This window comes from Aphelocoma coerulescens, chromosome 2 (assembly GCF_041296385.1).
Source record: "Aphelocoma coerulescens isolate FSJ_1873_10779 chromosome 2, UR_Acoe_1.0, whole genome shotgun sequence".
Classification (NCBI taxonomy): Eukaryota; Metazoa; Chordata; class Aves; order Passeriformes; family Corvidae; genus Aphelocoma; species Aphelocoma coerulescens.
The window spans coordinates 78,214,226-78,239,263 of NC_091015.1; the positions used below are offsets into that span (position 1 = coordinate 78,214,226).

Below are 25,038 nucleotides of genomic sequence, written 5' to 3' on the forward strand. Positions count from 1 at the left end.
TATGACTCAAATCCAGTTATTCTAAAGCAATATGGAATTATGTGAGATTTCAATAGCACCTTTGTTTCAGCAAACAAATTGTTATGCTTTATCCTTGGTCTTTCTGGAGGTATGTTAGTCTACTTCCCACAGAATCACAGAATATTCTAGTTGGAAGGGACCCACTGTTGTCCAGAAAAAAAATGGACTTATTACCTGGTGTGCAATAAGCCAATAATTACACACTTGAGAGAGACATTGATCATTTATTTCAGAGTTGCACCAGCCTGGGTACTCACTGGTATTCCACAAATCAAGCATGCCAACTATCAAAACCTTCCACTATTTACACATTTTAACAAACAAAGACATTAATGTTCACTATCTACAAGTTATATATTTCTCTTATTAATCAGTATTTTATCTTTTATTGGTTAATGAGTCTCTCACTACTCATGCTAACTGATTGCCATGCTCAGTCTTTATTTTGGAGCCAGGGGGTCTCTGGGGTCGGTGGTCGTGAGCTCCACCTGCGGGAATTCTCTTTTATCCAGTCAGAGCTGATTCAGTACAGTTGCTGAGTTGGGTTTATTAGTTTCTTCCTTATCTCGGGAGTTCTGCCAAATGTCCTTGTGGCCCGTAAATTCTGCGTTCTTTGTGCCCACTCTTAGTGCTACATCCTTCTTCCCAAGCTCTCCCTAGGTCTGAGATTATTGTGGCACGTCAAACCCTAAATCTCAGCAAGGCACTTCTACCGACAAGTAATTTGTCTTTCTAACACCAGGACATCGCACAGACCTTGCGTGTTAGCTGCTACTTCACAGATTACATCTTCAAATTCCACATTTTGCGACGCCGCGAGGATCGTCGAAGTCCAACCCCTGGCGCTGCGCAGGACCAAGGATAACCTGAAGCGCTTGGGAGCGCTGTCCAAAAGCCCCTCGCAGGGGAGGCTCGGTGCTACGAGCACTTCCCTCGCCCCGGGACCGCGCTCCGGGATCGCAGGAAGCGCCCGCCCCTGCCGAGCGCTCACGTGGCCGCCGCGCCTCCTGCCCGGCCGAGCCACGTCCGCGGGGGCGGAGCGGGGCGGGCGCGGCCCCGGATGGAGCAGAGGGGGGGGGCGGCTCCAGCTGCCTCTCCAGCTCCAGCGCCCGCCGCCGCCATTTAGCCATCCCGCCGCGGCAGCCAGCGCCGGGACCGGGTGCGCGGGAGGGGTCTGGTCGCCGCGGCCGCCGCCATCATCATCGCCATGAGCCGCCTGTCGCAGCTGCTGCTGCTCGCTCTGCTCGTCTTCCCCGCCGCGCTGCTGCTCGGGGGCGCCCGCGGCGGGCCAGGTGAGGGCGGGCGAGCGGCCGTCACTGCCCGGGCACGGGGAGCGGGGCTGGTGGGTGTGTGTGGGGTGATCCCCGTGGCGCCCCGGGCAGGGGGAGCCGCCCCCGCCGGGCCTGCGGAAGCTCCGCCGAGAGGCGGCGGCGGGCGCCGCTCATTCATCGCCCCGGCCGCCCGCGCACGTGGCCGCCGGGGCTCCGGGGCCCGGCCCGGTACCTGCGGGGCTCCGGTGCGTGCGAGGCCGCGCTCCGGCCCCTCCCGGCGTAGCGACCCTCGGTGTCGGGCGGGGCCCTGCGGGCACCGGCCTCGGGCCCGGCCGTGACAGCGGCCCGGGAGAGCCGGAGAGCCCCGCCTGACTGGGGGCAGCGGGCTTGTCCTTCTCCCCGCTCGCCGGCGGTGCTGGTTCCTAGATTCCCTAACAGATGCGCTGGCTGCCACTCTGCCTTCCCACCTCGTCTGCCGGCACCCCCCAGGTGTCCTTGGCGACACCGAGGAGTGCTAATCTCTGTTTACGCTGTGGCGTTATCTGATTCATGATCTGGAAATTGCCTCCCTACTACTAAGTTTGGGAGGGCAGGAGAGGTGGGGAAGGCTGCTCGCCCAGCTCTTGCAGTGGGCTGCAGCACACGCCGTGTGCGAGTCCCTTCCCGGAGCTCTCCGTTCCCGCTATTGCCACATCATCAGCCCCTCTGACATCCATCGGAAAGACCGTAAGGGGTCTCAGGGTGTGCTGGGCAGCTGATCGCAAAGGGTGCCTATAGCTTAACTCTTACCTTGTTAATTTTTAATTTTAAAAAACCCCACCATTACGTGTAAAAATTTTTATAGAAGTTATATTTTTATACACTTACAAGTTTAAAAGATCGGCAAATAAGGTCATGGTAGTTAAGGCTTAGGTTAAGCATTGCACGTGGTTGAGTAAAAGTCTTTGAGTGTGCTTTGTAAAGACACTTGAGAGGAGGGGTTGTGCTTGCTCTTTCTAGCACTGACTAACAGTTCTTAAGTCCTTGGATATATTTGTCCTGCTCAAGGATTAGTTTTTCTCGTGACGCTTTTAAAATATTTCTTTCAAATTTTGTATTTATAGCAGCTAGGTCTTTTTTCAGACCTATGTAAATCAGTTACCCACTCATTTCTACTCTTTCATATTCAGAAAATGTTATGTATATTAAAAAACCCCCAAACCTGTAGTTTTGTGCACATGTTTTAGATCTCAGCCTTTCTTGCATGTGCTCTGAACTGCAAACGGACAGAACTTTGTCCTATGGCCAATATTTTTATTAATCATATTTGCCCAGTGTTTGAATGCATGAGGCTTGGCTCCACGAAAGCAAAGAGGCAGTGGACTATCAGATTGCACTTGTCTTGGAGCCTTGCTCTAGTTCAGGTTTCTTTTCTGACTAGGGTTGTGGTTCTGTTGGATATCTGAATATGTATGATCTTGAGGACGTCATCCTAAAAAAGACATTCTTTATGTTTCAAAACTTGAACGAAAATAAGTACAAAAACCAGTAACTTTTTAGCTACCTTCCAAAGTGTTTTGTTATCAACATGCTAATACCTTGTTAGACTTGCTAGTCATAGAAGAAGCAGTACTTATTAAATTGATTTCCTGGCAATAGCAATGTCTTAGTTTCACTTCTGTAATTGCAAAATTTAAATGTTTTCATGCGTTAATGTGTTCAAAAATTGAACAATGGCTTTTAAGGTAAATTGGTTGCCTTCTGCAAATTTAGGCATTGCTGTGTGAATGCTGAACTTTTTGTCATCCAGCTGTAAATTTTTGGTTTTAAACTTAGTGGCAGATAAATGAGTAAGTGAAAAAGTTGTTAGAATAAGGCTGAAAGATCAACACAGACCTCTGAATAGGAGGTTTTTGTAACTGAGGCTTCAAAACACTGTATTGGACAGGTTTTTAAGAAGTTCCTCAAATATTAGTTTGAGAATGATACTTCAACATCAGTTTTCTGTTTATTAACTAGGCATTTAAAAGACTTTCTTGTATTTGCATTTTGTTTTGGTAGGCTCAGGTTTATTAGTTGCAGCTCAGGATGCTACAGAAGATGAGGAAGCTGTGGAAGATACTGTAGTTGAAGATGAAGATGATGAAGCTGAAGTTGAAGAAGATGAACCAACAGACTTGGTAATTGTACATGAATGTTACTTCAAAAGTATGAATTAGACAAGAAGTGCTTGGAGCTGGATAACTCAAATAAGAGTTTACTAACACTGCTTTTTTCAGATAGCTATTTCCATGTATCTGGTTAAGCTTGTGTTCACTTTGAAGTGTTGGAAGGATTTATCTTTTCTTTCTGAATTACCAGTTGAAAAACTGCATGAGGACAACCTGATTTCTGAGTACCAAAACTGTAGGTCACAAAAAAACCACCAAGTAAGAGAACCAGATTCTCATAGGAGCCCTCTGTAGTCATTTTGCATCTTCAGCTGCACCTCAGTAAACTGAGAAGAGGCTAGAACTACTTCATTCTGGTGTCTTTGATATTTATTTCTTAGGGGCAAGAGAGTCTTGGTTCTTAGTTAAGCTCAGTATGAATTCTGAAACCCTTGTTTTGTAGCCCACTGTCACTTGCTACTCTCTTAACTCTTACGCTTGTGGCCATGTTGCTGTTCAGGGTCACTTGCTTCAGCTTGACAAATGTTAAAAAAGTTTCTTTGTGCTAGGTTTCCCTCAGCAGAGTCTCAGATGTCCATTTCCAGGAAATAACAATTTAATAATTGAGTGTTTCCACAGTAGGGACACTCAGGCGGCCCAGAACAAAATCCCTGGGCTGTTACACCCTTACCACCTGTGTACCCATTCGTCACAAGCCTGGCACACACATCTTGGTTTAATGGTAATTTTTGTTCTGGGATCTTCCTGTTCCTTGTTGAATTATTTCTGTAGTTGTATTTATGTGAATGGGGTGCATCTTCTGCTGACAGTTGTGGCTTCCTAATCTCTCAGTTTGCACTGATCTCAGAGCCTCCCTTCACATACCTAAGCAACGGTTCAAGATTAGTTCAGCCTTTCAAGGTGAAAGTCTACAGCTTGCAGCCTAACGCTTCAGCAACCTTAGTTACTCATACTAAGCAAAACTAATCAGGCAAGACAATTTAAAAGAATTCAGCTAACTAAATTTACAACACAATTTCAAAAAACTACAAACAAAAAAAATTTTGAACAAAAAAGTGAAATGTTTGACACAGTTTTGTGATCTGCAGTTGAGTGTTGGGCTTGCTAGACACTTCCTGTACTTGGATTGGTGCACAATTTTCTCAAATCTCTGATGTAAATTAAGGAAGTTTGGGACAGTATTTAGGAGAAGACATGCATAATAAAAATGCAGATTTGGTAAAGTGTTACTTGATTCTGTCAGGTTTTCCTGATGTTGTTAAGTTGGTGATCTTATGGTTGACCAGCTTTGCTAAGTGGTAGAAGGTGTACTGTGTCAGTACTGACAGAATATTACTAAATAACCTTTTGGATGTAATATGCTTTATATTAAGTAGTAAGTAGTCTGTGTGTCAGGTACAAAACATGATGCTTTTTAGGCAGTTTCTTTTATTTGTCACTGAAATAAAAGAGTTTTTCATAGCATCTTGGAGTCAAGATGCAGCATGCTCAGCTCTGTTTCCCCAGTTCATGATATGTGTTTGACTGATCCAGTAGGATTTCCACTGCTTCAGGACGTTGTTTAAGCACTGAAATCAAATGATCCAACTGACTTGTAAGCAATTAGCTGAGACTGTTCACTACTGCATCAGCCTTGTTTTTGTTTGGTGGGGGCAGTGATGATCCCGTGATCCCCAGGTGGAAAATAAGCCCTTAATGCTTGCATTTGCTAAATTAAAAAGTGAATCATCTCAAGGTGAACTTGAACAAGTGAATCCATGGACTTATGTAGTTCCAACAGCCTAACCATTTGCAGGCATACGTACACTTAACTAATTAAAACTGAATAGAAAGCTGCCATAAACACTCACTGTAGTGAAAGTAACTCATTTGTCTTATGCCTGTCTTTACTTTGGAAATGCTTGTTTTCTAACTAGAGATAGCCTAGATGTGAACACTTAACATTTAGATTCTGTTCTTTTCTTTCCACCCCCAAACAGAAACCTTACTGATGCTTTTTGATTATGAACCCTTCAATAGAGCTAAATGTAGTTCACATTAGTCACTGTGTCAAATATAACAAGTAGAAAGATAAGTGCTGAAAAGGATGCTCATCAAATCTAGAGGGACAATAGACTATGTGCTAATCCTGCAAGAACAGGATTTGGTACAAATACTTGCCCATGTTTGCATGCTTTGACACATGGGATTCTCATGAACCAAGCATGGTTTTTGCTTCACTGTTTGTTATAGGATTTTTCAAAAAAGTCTCTTGTCTTAGACAGAAGAAAAAGAGGAAGAAGACTTGTCAGGAGAACCTAAAGCCTCACCTAGTGCTGATACAACCATCTTATTTGTGAAGGGTGAAGGTAAGAGTCCTCTGCTAATCTACCATCCTCTTTATTGTTGCTTAGACTACGTCAATGTGTGCCTAAAACAGTGAAGCTTTAAACTACAGAGTCTGTTCTAGATGCTGTCTGTTTAGAATTGGCTGTGTGTGGTGCATGATGTTTCTAATGGTTGAATATTTTTTTGTGTGTGTTTCAGACTTTCCAGCGAACAACATTGTAAAATTTCTGGTGGGCTTCACCAATAAGGGTACAGAGGATTTCATTGTCGAGTCTCTGGATGCTTCTTTCCGGTACCCTCAAGACTACCAGTTTTACATCCAGAACTTCACAGCTCTCTCTCTGAACACAGTAGTTCCACCACAGAGACAAGCCACGTTTGAGTACTCCTTCATCCCTGCTGAGCCTATGGGTGGTCGTCCTTTTGGTCTGGTTATCAATCTCAACTACAGAGATGTAAATGTAAGCCTGATGCTCTAATTTGTTTATATCTTTCTAGTTGATGTGGAGGTGTCAAGAAGGAGCTACTTAGTCAAGTACCTCTCCAGAAAGTGAATGCCTCTGTAGTATTTAAGCAAATCAGTAGATGTATAAGCACAGTAAGTGACTGCCTACATGCACTTAAAGTTGTATCAGCAGTGGAAGCTGGAGTGCCTTAGAACTGTATTGTAGTGGGATACATTCATAAAAAACCCACCCAGCCAACCAAAATATCAGCTTTCTTTAGGATAACTTAAATTTCACTGTGCTTTTTAGATTGGGCTTTGCTAACAAACCCTACAATCAACATGAATGCCCCCTGCAAACTTCACTTAAGGCAAATAAATGGCCAGTAGTTGCAGTCTGGGGAAAGGCTACACAAAAGCATAGATGGGGCTCAATTCTATTCTTTTCTCTTTAAGTGCAGGTTAAGGATTAACACACTTCTATACCTTTGTGTTTTGGTAGCCCTAATAAGAACCCTTTGTATGTAATACCTCTTGTTATAGGAGGTATCATACTGAAGCCTGGATATGACCATCTTGATATCATCAGTACTGTTCTTTGTACTTGGAACAAAACATTTGTGCTTTGATGTGTTGAGTTAAACTAGCCCAATTTATAAACTTGAGAAAGTCTCATGCAGGAGTTGCTCCTTTCTAGAAGTTCTCCAAGAACATGGAAAAAGGTAAACTTTGGTGTATGTGTTGAAGAAATTAATTTAAAATGTTATGTGCAAACTTTGTTCTAGGGCAATGTGTTTCAAGATGCTGTCTTCAATCAAACTGTTACAATTATTGAGAAAGAAGATGGGCTGGATGGAGAAACGTAAGGAGGCTGGAGATCCAGGTTTAGTTGGTGCACTGGTGGAACAGGTTATTGGTGGTGCCAATGAAAATAGTTTTTGTATTGTCATTTTATTGAATGTTAGGTCTGCTGCGTTTTGCTGATGGTGTAGCAGCATCTGACAGACTGAAAATATGAACTTTTCCCAAAATTAAGATCTCTGTTATTAGTGGGGATCTTCAGGATTGGTACTGTGCCAGTGAGAAGTGAACAGATGTGCTTTAGCTCAGAGGGCTTAAGCCTGGAATAGGACCTGGTGTTATACAGCTACGTAGCAATTCAAAGCTGTTAAACTTTTGTTGTGCTACTGTGCTTTTTCCTAAGAGTTAAAAGATGTGGGGAGTCCATAGTATCAGGCTGTGGGTCCTGCTGTCAGGACTGGAATAGCTTTCTCCTGGAACACTGCACTGTAATCTAAGATTACATAAACTAAAAGATGTATTTGGAGCATGAGATAGAGGAACTCGGTCTTTTTTTTTGTTGTACTAACTGCTGTCTGTAGTAGGTACCTTTCAGGAGTGATTTTTTTTTTTTTAGAGACTTAAGTAGATCTGACACACCAAATACCTTTCAGTCGTATGCTGTGCTAAAACACTTAAATATTGTAACTCTGAAATGGAATTTTAAGTGAACCTGTGAGTTAAAAAAGTCAGTCTTCAGAAATACTTGCAGAGAACACTGAATATCTGAATTGTCCTGCTGCAGGTAGAAATTGCCTGTTGAGCAAGATTCCTGTTAAAGAAGGTCAGCCAAAAGAAATAGCTGTTGCAGTAATTTGTATTTCTCAAATAGAATAGTATAAATGAAAGAACAATTGGTCACGTGGAAATGTGTGATATGCTGAAAAAAAGGAGCTTTCAAAACAATTCAAATACTAGAATCAATTTGTGTGAATGTCCTGGGAACAGATAATTACCCTATAACAGGGATTTCAGTTAGGTATCTTCTTCAGTTTGACTCCATAATTTCCTTTATCGTAAATGAGAGTTCAGATGTTCAGCTTGGAATAAGTTCTTTACCTGCAAATTCCTTAATCTCCAAATAAATTTTTGCTATAACTTAGGTTTACCTCTTGCTAAGTATCAACAGATACTTCAGGTGAAATTCTTCAAAACAAACCAGAATGCACAGACTAAAAAAAATTATTTAATAGGTAGAATTCTAACTATGGAACACAGAGCAAAGTAAGCTAGGTCTTTCAAATTTCAAGGTCTGTTGCAAATTAATAGTGTCCTAGCAGTACTTGCTTTGCAATAGCATGCTAAAAGTATATGAGAGATTTTTAAGGGTTTTGTAAGTGATTAAAGCTATCACAAACACAAGTATTGCCTGTGACCCAGCATCTTGAAACTTCATGATAGTGCAAAAGAATTCTTGAAGTTACTAAATTTCAATATTTATTTATTTATTATAACATTTTCCTGATTTATACAACATTTTTCAAATGTTCTGCTGTTCAGAATTAAACTTACGATTACAGTTTCTGAAATCCAAGTCAGAATAATTACATAATAGTTGTTAGCACTTTAGTTTCAAATTCCTTGGGTATTTTCCCCATTTGCCTCCTACAAAAGTTCCTGAGAAAAATTAAGTGGACATATGGCCAAAGCTAGGCTTAATTTCTATGCCCCTTCATAAACTGTCTTCAAAACTTGACATTTTTAGTTAATGGTTTCCTGAACTGTTTTTTAAAGGATCTTCATGTACATGTTCCTCGCTGGACTCGGTCTGCTGGTCATTGTTGGCCTACATCAGTTACTAGAGTCCAGGAAGGTGGGTAGTGTGTTTTTTCTGTGTACTTGTTGATAACAAGGCCTTTCTGATGTGAAAGGAAAGCAATTCAGTGACTGCTTCTGGTATATGATGGTACAGGTAGATTTATTTTTAGAACCTTGGAGGTCACTGGGGAAACTAGTGAGTTCTTTAAAAATGTTCCTAATGGAAGCTACTCTGGTTGCTGAGCTGGTGCCCTTTGGGGCTGCTCTTTGGCTCCACACTGAAGTGGTTGAATTGAAGTACCTTCTAATCACTGCATGTGTGTGTCTACTGATTCAATACTTACTGGGTAGGTTTTCCCTATGCTCTCTGTTTCTGCCTATTAGTTCAATCCAGGTCAGAATTTGGGGGAAAACAGCTGTCAGTCTTTTATTTAGTTCCTAGCAAGTCTTTGCCGTAGTGCTGATTATTTTGCAAGGTCAGGTTACCTATGAAAATGTTGTGCTAATCTGAGAAAGCAAAATAAAACTGGTCATCACAAAGTTTGATTAATCATCAGCAAAAGGTATAATGAACTTGCCCAGGTGTGCATGAAATCTTGGTGCCTTTATGTGGAATAAGTGTTGTGAGGTGTTAGAAGTAGTAATGTAAATCTTAGGGGAATAAATTGCTAATGGGAAAGGTGTCTCTCTACATTGACTAGCCTTAAGTTTTTGCCTTAGTGAAATAATTGTAATTGACTAAATGTAGCATTTTTAGTTATTTCTAATACTTGTGCTATCCAAGTCTTATTTAAAAGAAAAATCTTTCTTCTTTCTTGAATTTTCAGAGGAAAAGACCAGTACAGAAAGTAGAGATGGGAACATCAAACCAGAACGATGTTGATATGAGCTGGATTCCCCAAGAAACTTTAAATCAAATAAGTAAGTAGTCTGCCTTTCACAAACTAGACCATAACAAGCTTACTTGATCAGTTAATTGTAACTGAGTAAGTAGCTGATACCAATTTCTTAGAACAGCATGTATCTTCTAGGGAATAGCAAATTGTCTCAAGCACTGTGCTTAAGGATTAGATTATTACTTTAGCAGCCTATTCCTTGTGGAGCAAACTTCATTGGTTGATAAAATAATTACTATTGGTGACTTTTACAATTTGTTCTGTAGAATATTTTTCAACAGTATAAAATCTCTACCCAAAACCTGGATCACAAAGGAGGTTTAAATAGGAGAAAATAGCTGTCATCTCAAAGTTTCTGTAAGTTGTTTGGAAGTTTGCCTGTAGACCAAAGTCTTAAATAAGCATCAGAAGTGTGTTTTAACTAAGGCCACATTAATACTTGTTATTAATGTCCTTCACAAATCCAAAAGTTTGATACCTGAAATGCCAGTGGTAAACCCTGTATCTGATTTCCTTAGACTGTGGATATTTCTAACTTCTCTTACTCTTTCTTCTCTTTTGCTTTCCCATGGCTTCAGTGCAGAGTAGAAGAGGTGAGGCACTCTTGTGAACTGAAGAGTGAAAAGTGCTTTATGTGTTGTCCCTGTAATAATTAGGTGTGGCTAGAAGTACAGCTTCCTGCATGCTGTGACTGGTGATGTAGCATGAGCAGTAAAAGATTGCAGAACAGATGCACACAATGCCACGTGTTTTATATAGTTCTAAATTTATGTTTTCATCTATTTTATGCATATATTTCTGGTTATGTTGTAGAAACAGAGTTTCAGTAGAATATTGGTGAAGTATTGTTGTCTTCTCTCACAGTTCCCAGAATCCTTTTTCTAAAAGGCAGATGTTTATCTTGCCTTCTCCACTTACCTTGGTGTAGTATCAAGCTGATAAGCTCCTATCATCAGTACCAGTGACTGGTATGAGGTGAGAAAGCCTCAATAAAAGGTGCATCCTATATGAGATGCAAAGAGAAGTGCTTTGAAAACCCTTTGCAGGAGCTACCTTTACTTGGCAAAGACTGCTGTATTGATCAAATAAGTGAATTCTGAGCTTCATTCAGTGTAGAAGGGCTAGAGCCTCTGCTCTAACATGAAGTTATGCCAGGGGTTGATGACTTTGCTTTTTTTTAATTCTTTCACCCTTTTTAAGTATACTTACACAGCACAGGTATGAAGGTTAGTGCTTTACTTGAGAAGATAAAAGCTTTCTTGTACTCTTCCTTCTGTGAGACACAAGAATAGCATGAAACCCAGACACTGAAATTTGAAAAGCCTCAATCTAGCAAGAAAAACTGAAGGTCTAAATCTTATTTTTCTCTAAAGAGCAAGCTGTCTTTAAAAGGGTTCACATCCTGGTAATGTTTGGGCCCTGCCACCATCCCTTTCTTAAGCCAAACAGGTATACATATCTTAATACTTGAAGTTCAGGAAAAACTAATGGTTAAGTTGTTCTTAATTGTGGTTTTCTCAGCTCCAGATTAGTTTCAATTAGAACTCTACACTAGAACTTTAAAATACATGACCTTCAAGATCTCAGATATTCCTGACTTTTTTGTTATTGACACTTCATACTGTACTGATTGGCCTGTAAGGGCATGATGGCTGCTCCTTGTGTTTGCAGATACTCTAAACAGGGAGGTTATTGGAGATTGTTCTGTTTAAGAAAGATAAGTCACCAGGTGCTCTTAGCAATCACTTTAGCTCTTCATGCAAAGTATTGAAGCTTCTCTGCAATAATCATAGAACCATAGAATGGTTTGGGTTGGAAGGGGCCTTGAAGATCATCCAGTCAAATGTGGGTGCTTTCTGGAAAAGTGCAGTTTTTCACAACAGAGACACTTTTCTTCTGCTGTTAGTTGTATGAAAGTGTAAATATTACATGTGAGACAAAGCTGTCTAAAGAGTCAGTCCTATATTCTTCAGTCAGGTAAACTCAAGGCAGTAGTCATCAAAATAATTAATTTAGCTTTCTAGAAGTGTAACTACTGAACATGAAAATTTTCTAAACAGCAGAGCCTGCAGTTCCACACAGGGATGGCATAGGGTCTTGGGTTTGGGTTTTTGTGCATTTTAGTACCTGGCAAATAGAACAAACCTTACCCTGGTGTTGCATGTTACAGAGCAGAAACATATTTTTTGTTACCTTCTATTTAGGGTGCTAATAGTTAAAAAGCCTTAAGTTGTTTGAACTGGCTTCTCTGTGGTGATGCATTGCACTAGAAGGGCAGCTTGTCTTGTGTTTGGGAAGAGGAAAATACATGCTTATGTAACAATTGCAATCGATGCAACTATCTCTTCTTTTTCTTTTTTTTTTTTTTTTTAATCTAGATAAAGCTTCACCGAGGAGGTTGCCCTACAAGAGGGCACAGAAGAGACCAGTGGGCTCTGATGAGTAATGTTAACTAGTGCAACAGTTGAACCTTTACTAATTCTGCCTGTTTGGTGTTTTTTGGATTGGAGTAGTGCAGAGAACCCATATCACCATAAGGAAAATACTGCTAAACATTTGGACTGAACAGATTAACTGAATGGTGTTAATATTACTGAAAATGCACTTCTCTTTTAATTTTTTTTTTAATTGTTGGGGGTTGGGGGGAGGTAGCCATTAAGATTTGTGCCTGCGTGTGTAAGCGGTTGGTCTTCACAGAAACATGTTACCTGAAATGTGCCTTTAGAGTTCTTTGTAATGCTGGCTTGTCATTTGTACATGTCATTGAAGGATTTTTCTTCTCTCCCTAATCTGAATGTCTGGTGACTTCACTCTGTCTTGATTGTATCATATCTGTGGCAGAACCTGAATGCATTGTTCTTATTCAGTAAGTGACATTACTCTTTACAAGGTGCACACACTGAAGTTTGTGTGTGTGGTCCTGTCTCAGTGGCCAGGCACTGATCATCTCAACTTCTGCATAGTTTTCATTCTAAAGGCACAATTGGGTATAGCTGCTTGTAGTGGTAGATATTTTGCTGCTGTTTTGATCTGGGCATGCAGTGACCTGAAAATCTGAACTTAGCTGCATAGATGTTAGGAAGACTCTTGCACAGCAGCAGAACTTGTGAAGCATGGAATTTGTGTGCTGAATTGGTATTACTACATAAATTTCTTTTTTATACCCAATTTGTTAAATGGTTAGTTATTGAGTCGTGCCAGGAGCTTAGGTATTCAGATTATAGTGGTAGTTCTGCAATGTTTACTCAAGAAACTGTTGAATAAGCCAGAGCAACTTTTCAGTGAGTTCTTGGTTCTCTCTTCTAAGAACTGGAATGTCATATGTATCGAAACATCAATTTATTTTTTTAAAGCTTTACAAGGATTTGCTGTACACACTTGAAGCCAACTGTTTTTCAAATTCAGTTTCAAGTAATTCTTTTTATTGGCAGACTATTTAATTCACCCTTTACAGTTTTTAAATCTGAGGCATCTTTACACTGGTCAGTAAATTGGTCTGAGGCTTTTTTCCACTTTGTCTTTCTTAACTAGTAACACTGATGCATATTCATCACTAGTTGCATGTTGGTTCACTACTCAAGCAGAAAAGCTGTATGAAAAATCAAAACAAGATTTCCTTTTGTGACTTGCATGATTACCAGGTACTGAGGTATTGGTCTGCATCCACTGTGTTCAGGAATTAACTGACAAGGAAAAGAGCCAATATGCAGAACATCAGTTTGCTTGGACAAGGCTTGAATTGTTTGCATCTCAGCTGCCTCTCTTGCAGTGTCTGAGTGTTATCTGAAAGCTTGTTGAGTTCAGGAAGAGGCATAGATTTGAGGCCTCTGTTGTCTTCTTTTCCTCCCTTTTTTGATCCCTGCCTGTGAAAATGCCCTTTCAGTTCTACACTTGCTCTGCAGGGACTGAGGTTCTGAGCCAGTGAATGCTGAGTGATCCTTCCAGATCCTTCCACAGTGTGTTTGAAGCATCCAGGCTCTGTGCTGGCACTATTTTGTTACACACTTTGCCAGAATGAATTGTGAAGATGTTCTTGACTCATAGTGCTATGGAAGAGATGCTTTGTCCAACTTCCTGAAAATACAGCTAGTCCAGGCAGAATATTTTTCACAGTTAAGGTTGCATAATTGTCATTCAGATCATTTAGGAAACAGTTGAATGCTGCCCTCATAAGGGGTATCTGCACTCAAATTGTGTGGAACAGCTTTATTTGCCTTTAGTGATATAATCTGACTGGTTCTGTGATAGATTTGCAGACTTGTATTCCACCTTGCATTGATTCAACCGTGTGTTCATGGATTAAATGCTTCCTATGCTAAACCCCCCTAGCAATTCCAGCACCTGATGCACTGAACTTGGAAGTTCCCTCTCTTGGATTATGTCTCTAACCTGGCATCAGGAGAGGGTTTTTTCACCTTCTTGTAATAGGTCATCTTGAACTGTATACTCTTTAATTCTTCCCAAGTTTTAAAGGTACTCTTTGAGGGGTGCTGATGGTACAGTGGTACACCAGGAAAAAAGACAAAGGATCACAACAGAGGATATTAATTTATAATATCCTAGTTTTATTTGTACTAATAAGAAGTAAGCATTTGAAGGCTGAGCTCTCTTCTCTGCACTCAGAGGCTGACTTCCAAATGCTGAAGTTCTAAGCATGAAAGAAGAGAGGAGGCAGCTTGCAGTGGGAAAGTCCAGTTGTACCTGAGGCTGTCTTTCTGATGGTACAACTTGGCATTCACTATAGGTGGTTCATAGTGACTTCCTTAGCCAGAAGCAGTTCATAAGAACAGGGGCCAGTAGACCACTACTGCTCATGGTGAATATCATAAAGTTTTTTAATTACTTGTTTCTCATTAATTTGATGTAGTTGAAATTTAGCAGTAACATTCCAGTGTGCAGGGTAAGTGAACTTTGGTATCTCTGATATTATTTCTGGTGAGTAAGCCAGTCTACTACACTCAGTTTTCTTAAATTGGGGCAATGTAGTTGTTGCTTTAGCCTGTTGGTAAGAAACTTTTATTTTGGTGCTTGAATTTTCTACTCAGTTTTTAAACAGGCATAGCTTAGTGTCACAGGTATGTTACTGGATATCATTATTATCAGCTAAGTAGGTTATAGTTTTGCTACTTAAAGATGAGACAGCAGCAATTCTTCCTGTCTATGCCACCCCTTTCCACGTGGCAGCACAAGCCATTTGTATAATCCAGCATTCTTACCAGTTCTCAGCCAGCTTACTGCACTGCCACACAGCTGCTCCTGGGAGCTTCTGACAAGAGTGAGAACTGTGAAAGGAGATGTGGGCTACGGTTTCCTCTTTATTAGTAAGAGATGGTAAAATCCTTTTAGAGAGCAAATGAGCTATGGGCTTAAAGTGAAGGACCTCTGTGAATTCCTTTCTCACTGTTCCTTAACTTACTCAAAAAATTGTGAAAACCTAAAAATTCGACTCTTGGGGTAGGAAAACCAGCTTTAGAGTTCACATCTACAGAGGCAGCAGAGCATTAATTTAGGCTACCCTTGAACTGCATGTGATACCTGTAGCCCTTGGTATGCTGTCTGCTTTCTGGCAGCAGTTCATTTTTTTTCCCCAGTATCCTTTAATCAGAGAAAAAAGAGTGGCTGCTGGCAGACTAAAGGATTGAAGTTTATTCTCCATGTGCAAAAATATTAAGTTGTAGGCTGTGGAGCTGGATGGAACAGACCAGAGATGGCAGTGCTTCTGCTTGTTCTAAAACATTTATGCCAAACATGTTGCTTAGCTTGGAACAGGTGTAATCAAAAGTATCATTTACTGTTATTCCTAGAATGCATGGTGTTAAATGAAATGTTGCAGGTTAAAGCTCTGAATCCAGGGAAGCCAAATACTAAAGTAGACTGGTTGTGCTGTTTTCAGTGTGCTTGATGTACTGAGCAGTAGAGAGTCTGTTCTCTTTTCTCCTCCAAAGGAAGGACAGTACTACCTCATAGGAGTGACATAAGGGCTGTTTCAAGAGTGTTTTGAAGTTATTTGAGACTTGCACAATACACTTCCATGGAGATAGTAAGACACAGCACTAGTGTAAATGGTTGGCAGCTGTACACATAGATCCATGCTATACTAATTTAATCCCCTCACTGACCAGTATTTGCAGCTTTACATTCTGACATTTCTAAAACATGCAGAGCAGTTGCAGTGAACATACAGAGGAGAGTAAAGCCAGAAAGATCTCTTAATTTCTTCAAAAGTTTGTAGATAGGCTAAGTAACATTCTCCTGACATTTTCCCATGTATCGTCTAAATTTTCCCAGGGACTTTTTCGAATCAGTTGATACAGATGATTGTTTGTGTAGCTACAATCAACAGTCAATTTAAGAATGACTGATTGTTTTGGATGATTAAGTTCAGATGATGTACTGCAACTGAAGTGTTAAATTATCATTTAATTTCTTACCTGCTGACTTGCATTTGTAAGTGAGATCAGATCTCTTGAAAACAGCTGCAGGTTTTTTGTAAAGTATACTTGATTTTTTTTTCTTAGCATTGTGTAGCTTTTTTTTTTTTTTTTAATAAAGCATGAGTATGGCACCAAGAAAAAAGGCCTTTTCCTTGATAAGCAACCCATAGAAACAAATATGCAAAGTGTGAAAACATGCCATTCTTAAAAATCTGCCTTTCTACGTGTGTAGTTGGAATGGAAATAATATTGAGCAAGTACTCTGTGATGCTTTGGACAGGGGACTAATAATTAAGATTAGAATTCTTTATAAGAATAAAGGAGGGCCCTGGGAAAATGTTCAGTAAATTCTTGAATCCTGATGGGTTAGAAGTGAGCCATAGTGCCCTACATTTCTAGAAAGAATAACCTTGTTAGACCCATGGCAGTGTAGAAAGGATCTGTTAGGATGCTTAATGGTGCTGAAGCACAAGGTTACAAGACCAAGTCCTTACAGCTTTTATGTGCATGCTGTTGTGTGACCAAGCACACACTCACATTCCATGCAGTATCTCTGAAAACAGCAGTTCCAGCAGGTGTTCTGCATCCAAACAGAAGGTAAGACTTGTTGGGGTAAAAAAAAAAAAGCCAACAAAAAACAAAACAGAAAAGGCTTAAAAGTAAAGGATGCTGGGAGCCCTGTATTTGTGAACTGTATCTGTGGGTAAAGGGAAAAATTAAAGGCAGATGTGTTGGTGTATTTTTAGGTCCCAGAATACATAAAAATAACTAAAATTTGAAGCCTGCCTCATCTTCCCCTGAAAAGATCAAGTTAGATAGATTGCAATAGCTGGCTTAAAAAGAACAGATACCAAGGCCAAGATGAGGTCTTAAAAAAAAAAAAAATCTATCTGGCTGTCTTTTCTGTCCCCTCATCTAAGTAGTCTTGGCTATAAATTTATATTAAGATGCAGTAAAATTTCAGCATTACAACATTGCAGTCCCTTAGCTGGTAAGGAAAAGCTGAAATTTATCCTGCCTTTCCTCATCACTCTCCTTCTGTTCAGCCTACATGGAAATCACAACTTACCCTGCCTTGAGTTTTCGCTGTGCCACTTAAATTCACATCATGAACCTGTGACTTGAGAGCCTGTCTCTTTCACACAGCAAAGGGAATGCTTGGAGTTGGTGCACTTGGTCTCACAATGGTCTGAACAGATTTTCAAGAGGACCCCACAGTCTGTGTTCTAGTACAGAGGGCTCAGTCCTGCCCTGCAGGGCCTGGATGGGGCTACACCGAGTATTTTCCGTAGAGATGAGGCTGCAGCGGTGGAGCCTGTGTGATTAGGGCGTTTACCCCTAGGTTCACTAGATGGAAATTACTACAGCCAGCAATTCCCAGATCTGCCAGCTGAGGGATCTCCCAAGCCTGTGACAGCTGCTGCTTGTAATAGACAAGCACAAAGAGAGCTTTAGCCCCTTCTCAAAGAGTGGCATCTAGAGGGAGGGCCAGAGCAGCTGTGTCTGGCCTTTCTAAATCATTCTGTGCTGTATCTTGGCCACTGAAGTAAGTCTGAGCACTGCACTTTTCTGTGCTGTTCAGAAAATAATTGACAGATGGGAAGCTCAAACTCAGGAAAGCTGTAAATGCTGGTGTCTGGTATTTGCTTCCAAATAAATTCAGGGTTGTAGCCACCTGCAGGGTCAGCCGAAGGTACTCTGCCACCTGGTGTTTGGTCCCACAGACAGTTTTCCTTAGAAGTTAAATTAAATTTGATCTTTTAACCCTGTGTGTACTTTGAGCACATTCAGACACAGGTTCCCATTCAGCATTTCCATGCAAGCTGAATCAAAGAGCCCGGATTGTTCAGAACAGTGAAGGAACTCCTTTGCCAGAGCCTGGATCCACAGCACTGCAGAAGCAAGAGAGGACCATGCCATGACAGTGGGCTTGATCCCAGTCTCAGCTGCCAAGTTTTCCACCCATAAGTTTCCGAGAGTGAAAGAAAGAATGAACAAACACCCTGTTTTCTTCAGCAGGAGGGAAGTTAAAAGTACCCTATTGCAGGTTTCCATTGGAAAGGAAAAGCTAGAATTTAAATAGCATCTGATGACTGTTGAGCCCAGTATGGCAAACATTGCCACTGAAATAACAGGTTATATTTAGAAGCAAGCTCAAATACCCTAAAACACTTGATTTGGAAGCGTGTCATATTTTCCTTAGAGCCAGTATTTGAGGCTTGGTTGTTTGCAATAGTGGTTTATTCATAGAGAGCGGAGTTAACTTCTCACAGCTGGATGTGACATTTTTCCCAACTAATCCTAATTTTTTGCTGCTATAAAGCAAGCTGGAAACCAGGAAACACATCTCACTGTTAGGCAGCACAGGAAAGAAAAAAAAAAAAAAAGAAACAGGATTTAGTTTGTATTTTAAAAACTACACTACACAGGGACCATCTCCTTTCCAGCATCATAATAGCCTGGTAGATCACAGCTCCCCAGGATTCCATTAGCACCACCCCAGCTAAAGGTACACTGAGGGTGAAGTACAAGGCACCAGTTGCAGTCATGCAGCCAGAACAATCACTCAGGAGTTTTTCTTCGTGCTCATACAGGGCAAGACATTCCCTCAAGGTCTTCCTGAGGCTGAATTCCTGCTCCTATGCAAAGCATCTTGCTGGGTGATTTTACTGCTCCTTTAGTGAGTTGCAGCACTCCTTGTTACTCCTTTCTTTTCAGTGGCAATCCCCAAGGACCCATCACCCCATCATTCCCATATTGCTGAATTTATAGAATTGAATGGAGCCAGATGTCACTGATGCACTGCAGTAGGAATAAGTACAGGCCACCAAGGACCTGCTGACAAACTGCAAAACATCCCTCAGCTGCAGTTGAGTAAAACACCGCCTGAAGGAACTGGCAGAGAAGCTGCTATCACTTACACTTATTGTTCAAATCAAGTACCTTCTTTTTTAAGCAGGTGTTTTGCAGTTGCTAAAGAGATTCTTACCGTTCAGAAAAAGTTAAAAACTGTCAAAGAAGTGCCTTCACCAAAAGTAATAACCAAATGCATTAAAGGCAGCATGTGGCTCTGCATCCTGTGCCAAAATGTGTTACCGTGGGGTGCACAGGTTGCTCACTTCTCCAGATTCTTCCCTTTCCCTCACCTACAGCCCTAGGGAGTTCTGGGTCTTGGGTAGCTGTGCTAGGCAGCCTCTGTGGTTTCAACTCCAAGATACTGACAGAGAGGGATGTAGACACAGGATCAAAAATCAGCCTCACTGTGTTGTGGTGCAGACTCCGTGGACTGCAGTGTGGACATAGGCAGGTTGATACTTTGATTTTCTCCGGCTGTGGAGTATCGTGGGCCTGATGCATGTAACCTTGGAGCCTGTAAAGCATCAGTCATACAGGCATCTTGAAGGCAGCAGATTAAATGGTGTTAAATGTCCTGCCTGCCAGCAAAAAGGGACTTTTCAGGAACAGCATGCAAATCCAGGAGTGCTGGATCCCATGCAGCAGCAGTGCATGCAGTAGGACATGGCAGGACAGGTGCTGCCTCCTCCCCAGCTGCTGCCCAGGAGCCCTGGGCATCAGGTAGGGCTTTGGTAGAATTAGAGGGAAACAGCAAGGACAAAGGTTACAGTCTCTACAGACAGGTTTTTCCCTTCACTTTCCCCTTCCCAAGCACAGACCATGTGGTAAAGCTTGAATTGCAAACACTTAGGAGGAATAGTGGTCAAAGCAAGCCCGCATCTCACAACTAGCACTGCCATCACCCCAAAATAAAGTACAAATACTTCTTTTGGGTGCAGATTCATTGGAAGTCAGATGCTGCTGATTGAAAACAGCAAACCTAGGCTGTAGGATCAGACTACAGGAGACAGGATGGAAGGCTAACACACCAATTGCTTTAGTTACCCAAATATATCTCCATGTCTGGGGGCGGGGGCTGATAGTCCTGTGTGCACATGCTCACAGGAACATTTGTTTCTGCTGTTCCTCGTATCCCAGTGCTCGGGTCAGGCCCTGTCGCAGAGCCACCGACCCCTCTGGCTGACATTCTGTCCCAACCTTGGCACATTTTTACGAGCAGCAGGGCCGTGCTCCACGTGTGGTTCCAGGCTAAAAATTACTGACGGAAAGTCAGCCCACAGCGGCGCTGGCCTTCACCACATTAACCTCTGCCTCTGAGATTGTGAAAACAGATCAGGCCTTTCATGATGAAAAGCCTTTTCTCTGGCAGATTTCTCTTATTTACAGCCTCCCATTAACTGATGTTCGTAAACTGCTTCACAGCCCTCTGCTGAAAGGCTCTAGAGAAGTTCAAGTGCTTTCTCAACAGTGTATTCCAAACACCCATCGTCCAGAGTTTCCTCATACACTCCTGGCAGTTTTCCCTGCCAAACAAGAGACAGATCTGGCACAGGAGAAATAAACAAGCACAGCAAAGGAGAAAGCTATTTTCAGTTCCTACTAGTTGGAGGATTGCTACAACATTTTCTACTGCATTACGCAGTGAGGTTGGGTGAGCCAGAGAAGTCTTCCCACTTACTACTGTTTAATATATGAAAAACTCCTGCTTCGTCTTTGTGGGAATTTTTTTTTTTATTCTTAGAAGGGTCTTGAGAAATTAAAGTAGGAGGCAATTCTGTAATTTTTGAAAAGCCTCAACGATGCTTCTCAACTCCATTTAGTTTCACTTCTCCAGGGTGATTTCAGACACATCTTGAAATGAAGGCATCAAAGCCCCTTACCTGGAAATGCTCTGAAGGTTTACATCTCCCCTAGAGAGTTCAGTCAAACTTGTCAGCTGTCAGGCAGCCCATTAATAGTGGCACATGTGTGCAGGTAACATGTCACTTACCTGAGGTGGCACTTGCATACAATGACAGCAAGGTCGATGCTCCTGTATCTTTTGGGCATCTCATTCTGTGCAGTGCCCTGCCAAGCAGTCTGTGTCTTCACTGCTGCCTCTGAGCAGCCCAACTGCCCTCTGTCTTGCCACCCTTTTCCCCCAGGTACTAATTGGCTCCTTCTTTTTCAAAAGATTCTCCTGGAAAAACAGCCTCATAAACATCTTTTTACAATACAGACCTCAGTGTTGCTCACAAACACTTTTCCTCTTGCCCACAACCCAACCTTCACCTCCCCTCCCCCCTTCCCATTTTAAATAAGCCTCCCTCTCCAGGTGGAGCCACTGATGAGGCCTGGCAGCCCACAGGGATGGTGCTCTTGCAGCTTCTGCACCTTTTGTAGTGGTGCAGCTGCTGACAAATCCTAAAAACACCAAATAATTCTGTCCTAGAGCACTCCTCCCTGTGCTATTCTTCCCTTGCCTTTTCCCTTCCCCCAGTCTTCTAACAGTTCCAAGAAATACATGCACGCCACTGGAGAAGTAAGTCCCTAACTTCTCATAGGGCCACGGGCAGACACCATCTGCATCTGACACCAGCTCATCATGTGGGAGAAACACCTTGGGTTTACTTGGCATAAATCATCCCTTCAGGACTGGTGAGAAGAGATTAAATCACCTAAAACTGCATTGCAAAAACAGTCCTCAGCTGAGGGGACAAGAAAGGACAGCATGGAGGCGGTGTTGAGAGAGGTCAAGAGCTCTGAACTTGCTGAGAGCAAGACCTAAAGTGCAGGGGGCGCTTTAGGTTCTGGCAGAGGCTTCATGAACAAACCACTGTTCCTGTTAATGTTCTTACTTCAAAACCAGAGGAACACACTGTGACTGTACATACCCTCAGCAGAGCTGTTGGCTCAGGAGCCCTGGCTGTGCTGACCCTCATTTTAGGGTTGTTTCAATTTTTTCTAACCCTGTGATCCAGCATGGCACTAATTGCCCAAGACTAGGGAAATGCTCTGATCCGCCACAAATCTGCAGGTACCAGCAGTCACCAGTTTCCAGAGAGGGCCCACAGTATGCTCCTGGATGTTTGTTTCCCCTGTTCCCTGAGTGTGCATGTGAGGACCTGGAGCAAGGAGGGCAGCTCCAGTGTGGGGCTGGTGGCCAAGCCCAGGAGCTCCAGAGCACACCCAGGACTCAAAGTCCAGGGATCACTGTAGTGAAACGGTGCTTCCAACCTGCAGAGCATACACAGCCAGGTGACCCAACACGTTCCCAGCTCAGACACCACACAACCTGGGATGCAGATATGTATGCACATCATGCCATCCCACTAACAGGTTAGACCTTTTCTCACACATGCTCTTCCCCCTTCCCAACCTCAGACCATTTTTCATGAAACATTCAGCTCCTCCCTGACATGAAGGAGGTTTTAAAAATCTAAGTCAATTCCCTTATTCCCAAACAGATTGGAGCCCAAGTCCCAGCATCTCCCTCACTGCCCCTTTGGCTGTTCCAGTGTGGGTGCAGCCTCTCCCCTGCACAGTAATTACTGCCAAGGTAGGGGATGAAAGGGGGAAGTTCTTTAATGCAGCTCCGCGGCTGGAGGGCTCAGCTGCCCCACAACACGAAGATGCTGGTGCGTTGTACAGGTTTTACTCACTTCCCTCCCTGATGTTGGCTACTCCAGTACTCAGGTTCTGGGAAGTGCTGGTGTGGCCCCTTTTTCCACAGTCCAGCAGTTAAGAGATGTTCCAATTGAACAATCCAATGCATTTCTCCAATCTTTTCAATTTTTGCATTTTCAGAATGGGTGATGAAAAATGGTGCCTCTTTGACATACAGAAAGTGCTGGTTATTCTGTGCTGGGGTCTTGAGTCTCCCTTTTACAGATAATCCTAGACTTCAGGATTTCCAAAAGTGAGATTTTCAATCCCATTATAATTACAGAAATGCTGAAAGAAAATGGCATGTATGATTCCCCAAACTGGAGACTTGTGAAAAAAGAAAGGTTTCAAGTAAACTTTTGCCCCTTGCTGCCTTTGCTGGTTGAATTGTGACCAATTTTGTTTGAGAAAGGCTTTTTTCCACAGAACAGACCAAAACTGTTCTGTTAAGTGTCGACAGCAAATCATTTCTCATTGCACTCACTTTCTGAAGATCTCGGTGTAGGTGTACAGCCCTCCTATCCTGCAAATGCTGGCTAATTTGAGACAGATGCATAATGAAAAACAAATACCTTTATTTCTTTCTCTTTACTTGTTTGCATTTCAGCAAACATGCAAAAGATGCTCCAACCAGGCTCCACATTCTGCTTTGGGGAAGCCAGTTTTCACCCAGTCCTGCTATCTCCTGCCCATACCCACAGCTTCATGTTCCACACTTGGGGAAAAAAACACCTTCCTGGTGCTCCTTCCTGCCAAGGCATCCCTGTGGTAGCAGAGGACTTGGGTCTTCCCCAAACCTTAATGCTCTGGGTGAGCACATGGCCTCCACACCTGAAACACTGCTGTGGATCTCTCATGTGTTCGTGTCAGGAATTAATCTCAGCTTCAGCCCTGCCAAGATGGGAAAAAAAGCTTTAGGGAATGAGGCGAGGAAGCAGCAAGTTGGAGGAGACACACGGAGGAGACACCACTACCACCTCCCTACCTCTCTGTTAACCTGGTGTTTCTGAGCAGCTCTAGCTATTGCTGCCATGGGTGTTAGTGCAGGGAGGAGTGGAGACAGGAAGAGGGAAAAGGAAATGCCAGCAAGGAGTGAAGTTCAGCTGGCCTGCAGGGTGTTACCCCATCCAAGGCAGGGAGAGCAGGGAAATTCCCAACTCGGCAATAGTCAGTCAAATTGAGGTAGGAGGAGAAAAGAGCTGGGCACAGCAATTATACCCTTCCATGGCAAAGAACTAAGTACTTTCTAAGTCATCCATTTCGTAAGTAATTAGTCACCATCACTTCCTAGCCACATAAACTCATCCCATTTGATTTTACACCTCCTGACAGGTCCCCAGGCCACTTGGACGAGAACTTCCCATCAGTCTCACGAGAGGAGAGGCGATTCAGGTCAGTGGGTGGGAGAGGGAAAATTATTTTCTCCAGGATTCCTCCCTCAGAAATGATGTTTCCAGCCCATGAGCCCACCCAGAGAGCCTTCAGAGCCCCACTTCACCAGATACCCTCAGTTTGGGGCAGAACTGGCTGCCTGACAGCTTCTGTTTTAACCTGTCCCTCTCTGGGGGTGAGGGACCAAGCTCCTCACCAGAGAAAGTGCTGTGAGGAATTTTGACCTCCACTGGGAAGGTGCAGGAGGCTTGAGGGAATAAAGCAGCAGCAGTTCCCCCTCCTGAGTCTGTCTCTCACTCTGAACCTGGTTCACTTCCCTGCCAGAAAGCACCATCGCAGCAGGACTTAGCAAGATGTGGATGCTTCAGCTTCACTGCAATTCCCTGGCCTCCAGAGCTGGATACACAACTCAGATGATTCTCTGGCTCACTGTCCTGTGAAATGCGTTTTATTTATAGGAAGGCATACAAAATGCAGCTAAGGCAGCTCTGACAAGCTACAACAAAGGATTTGTCTCTTTTTTTGACACATGCACGTGGCTTTTGAATACATCCTGAAGAGTCTGCGGCCATAAACTTATGCAAGAAAAAATTATGGTAGCAGAAACCTAGTGAATTTTTTTTTAAAATTGACTGGTACACTGCATGCTGGGAGGATGCTCACCTATGTGACCATGGGGCTACAATTAATTTAAAAAGGAAAGAGAATCCTGACCCTGCCTGTGCAGGAAAATCAGCACTTTTCTGCAGTCTTTGGTTGCTGTGTTGAGAACCTGCACTGGGAGAAAAGCAGCGCCTCCAAGGGGCCTGGCTACCAGAAAATGGTGGTCAAAATGAACACGGGTTTTCAGAGTGCTGCAATCATCTCCAGCTCAAACTCAGATCAACTGAAGGAAGAGAAGAAGTGATCCATTGGTAAAGATAAGCTCCAGCTTGCACGTCGTCCTTCAGCAGAGCTAAGTCTGAGAACAAGTCACCACAAACCCACAAGAAGAGCCATGTC

The 25,038-nt window shown here is 42.6% G+C and overlaps 1 protein-coding gene across 2 annotated transcripts; it reads left to right on the top strand.

The window, feature by feature from the left end:
• The first annotated feature begins 1,057 nt into the window (after nt 1-1,057).
• Nucleotides 1,058-24,959, top strand: SSR1 (signal sequence receptor subunit 1). 2 transcript variants are annotated; one of them, XM_069008164.1, is made up of 10 exons: nt 1,058-1,313; nt 3,333-3,451; nt 5,703-5,790; nt 5,969-6,231; nt 7,001-7,077; nt 8,790-8,868; nt 9,641-9,734; nt 12,088-12,151; nt 23,977-24,036; nt 24,361-24,959. In XM_069008164.1, the coding sequence occupies exons 1-10, from the start codon at nt 1,229-1,231 to the stop codon at nt 24,383-24,385; spliced, it is 954 nt and encodes a 317-aa protein (XP_068864265.1). In that variant the 5' UTR covers nt 1,058-1,228; the 3' UTR covers nt 24,386-24,959. The 2 variants fall into 2 exon arrangements, with proteins under 2 accessions (XP_068864265.1, XP_068864267.1); XM_069008166.1 differs by lacking the exons at nt 23,977-24,036; nt 24,361-24,959 and having other exon boundaries at nt 1,060-1,313; nt 12,088-16,285.
• The last annotated feature ends 79 nt before the right edge of the window (nt 24,960-25,038 follow it).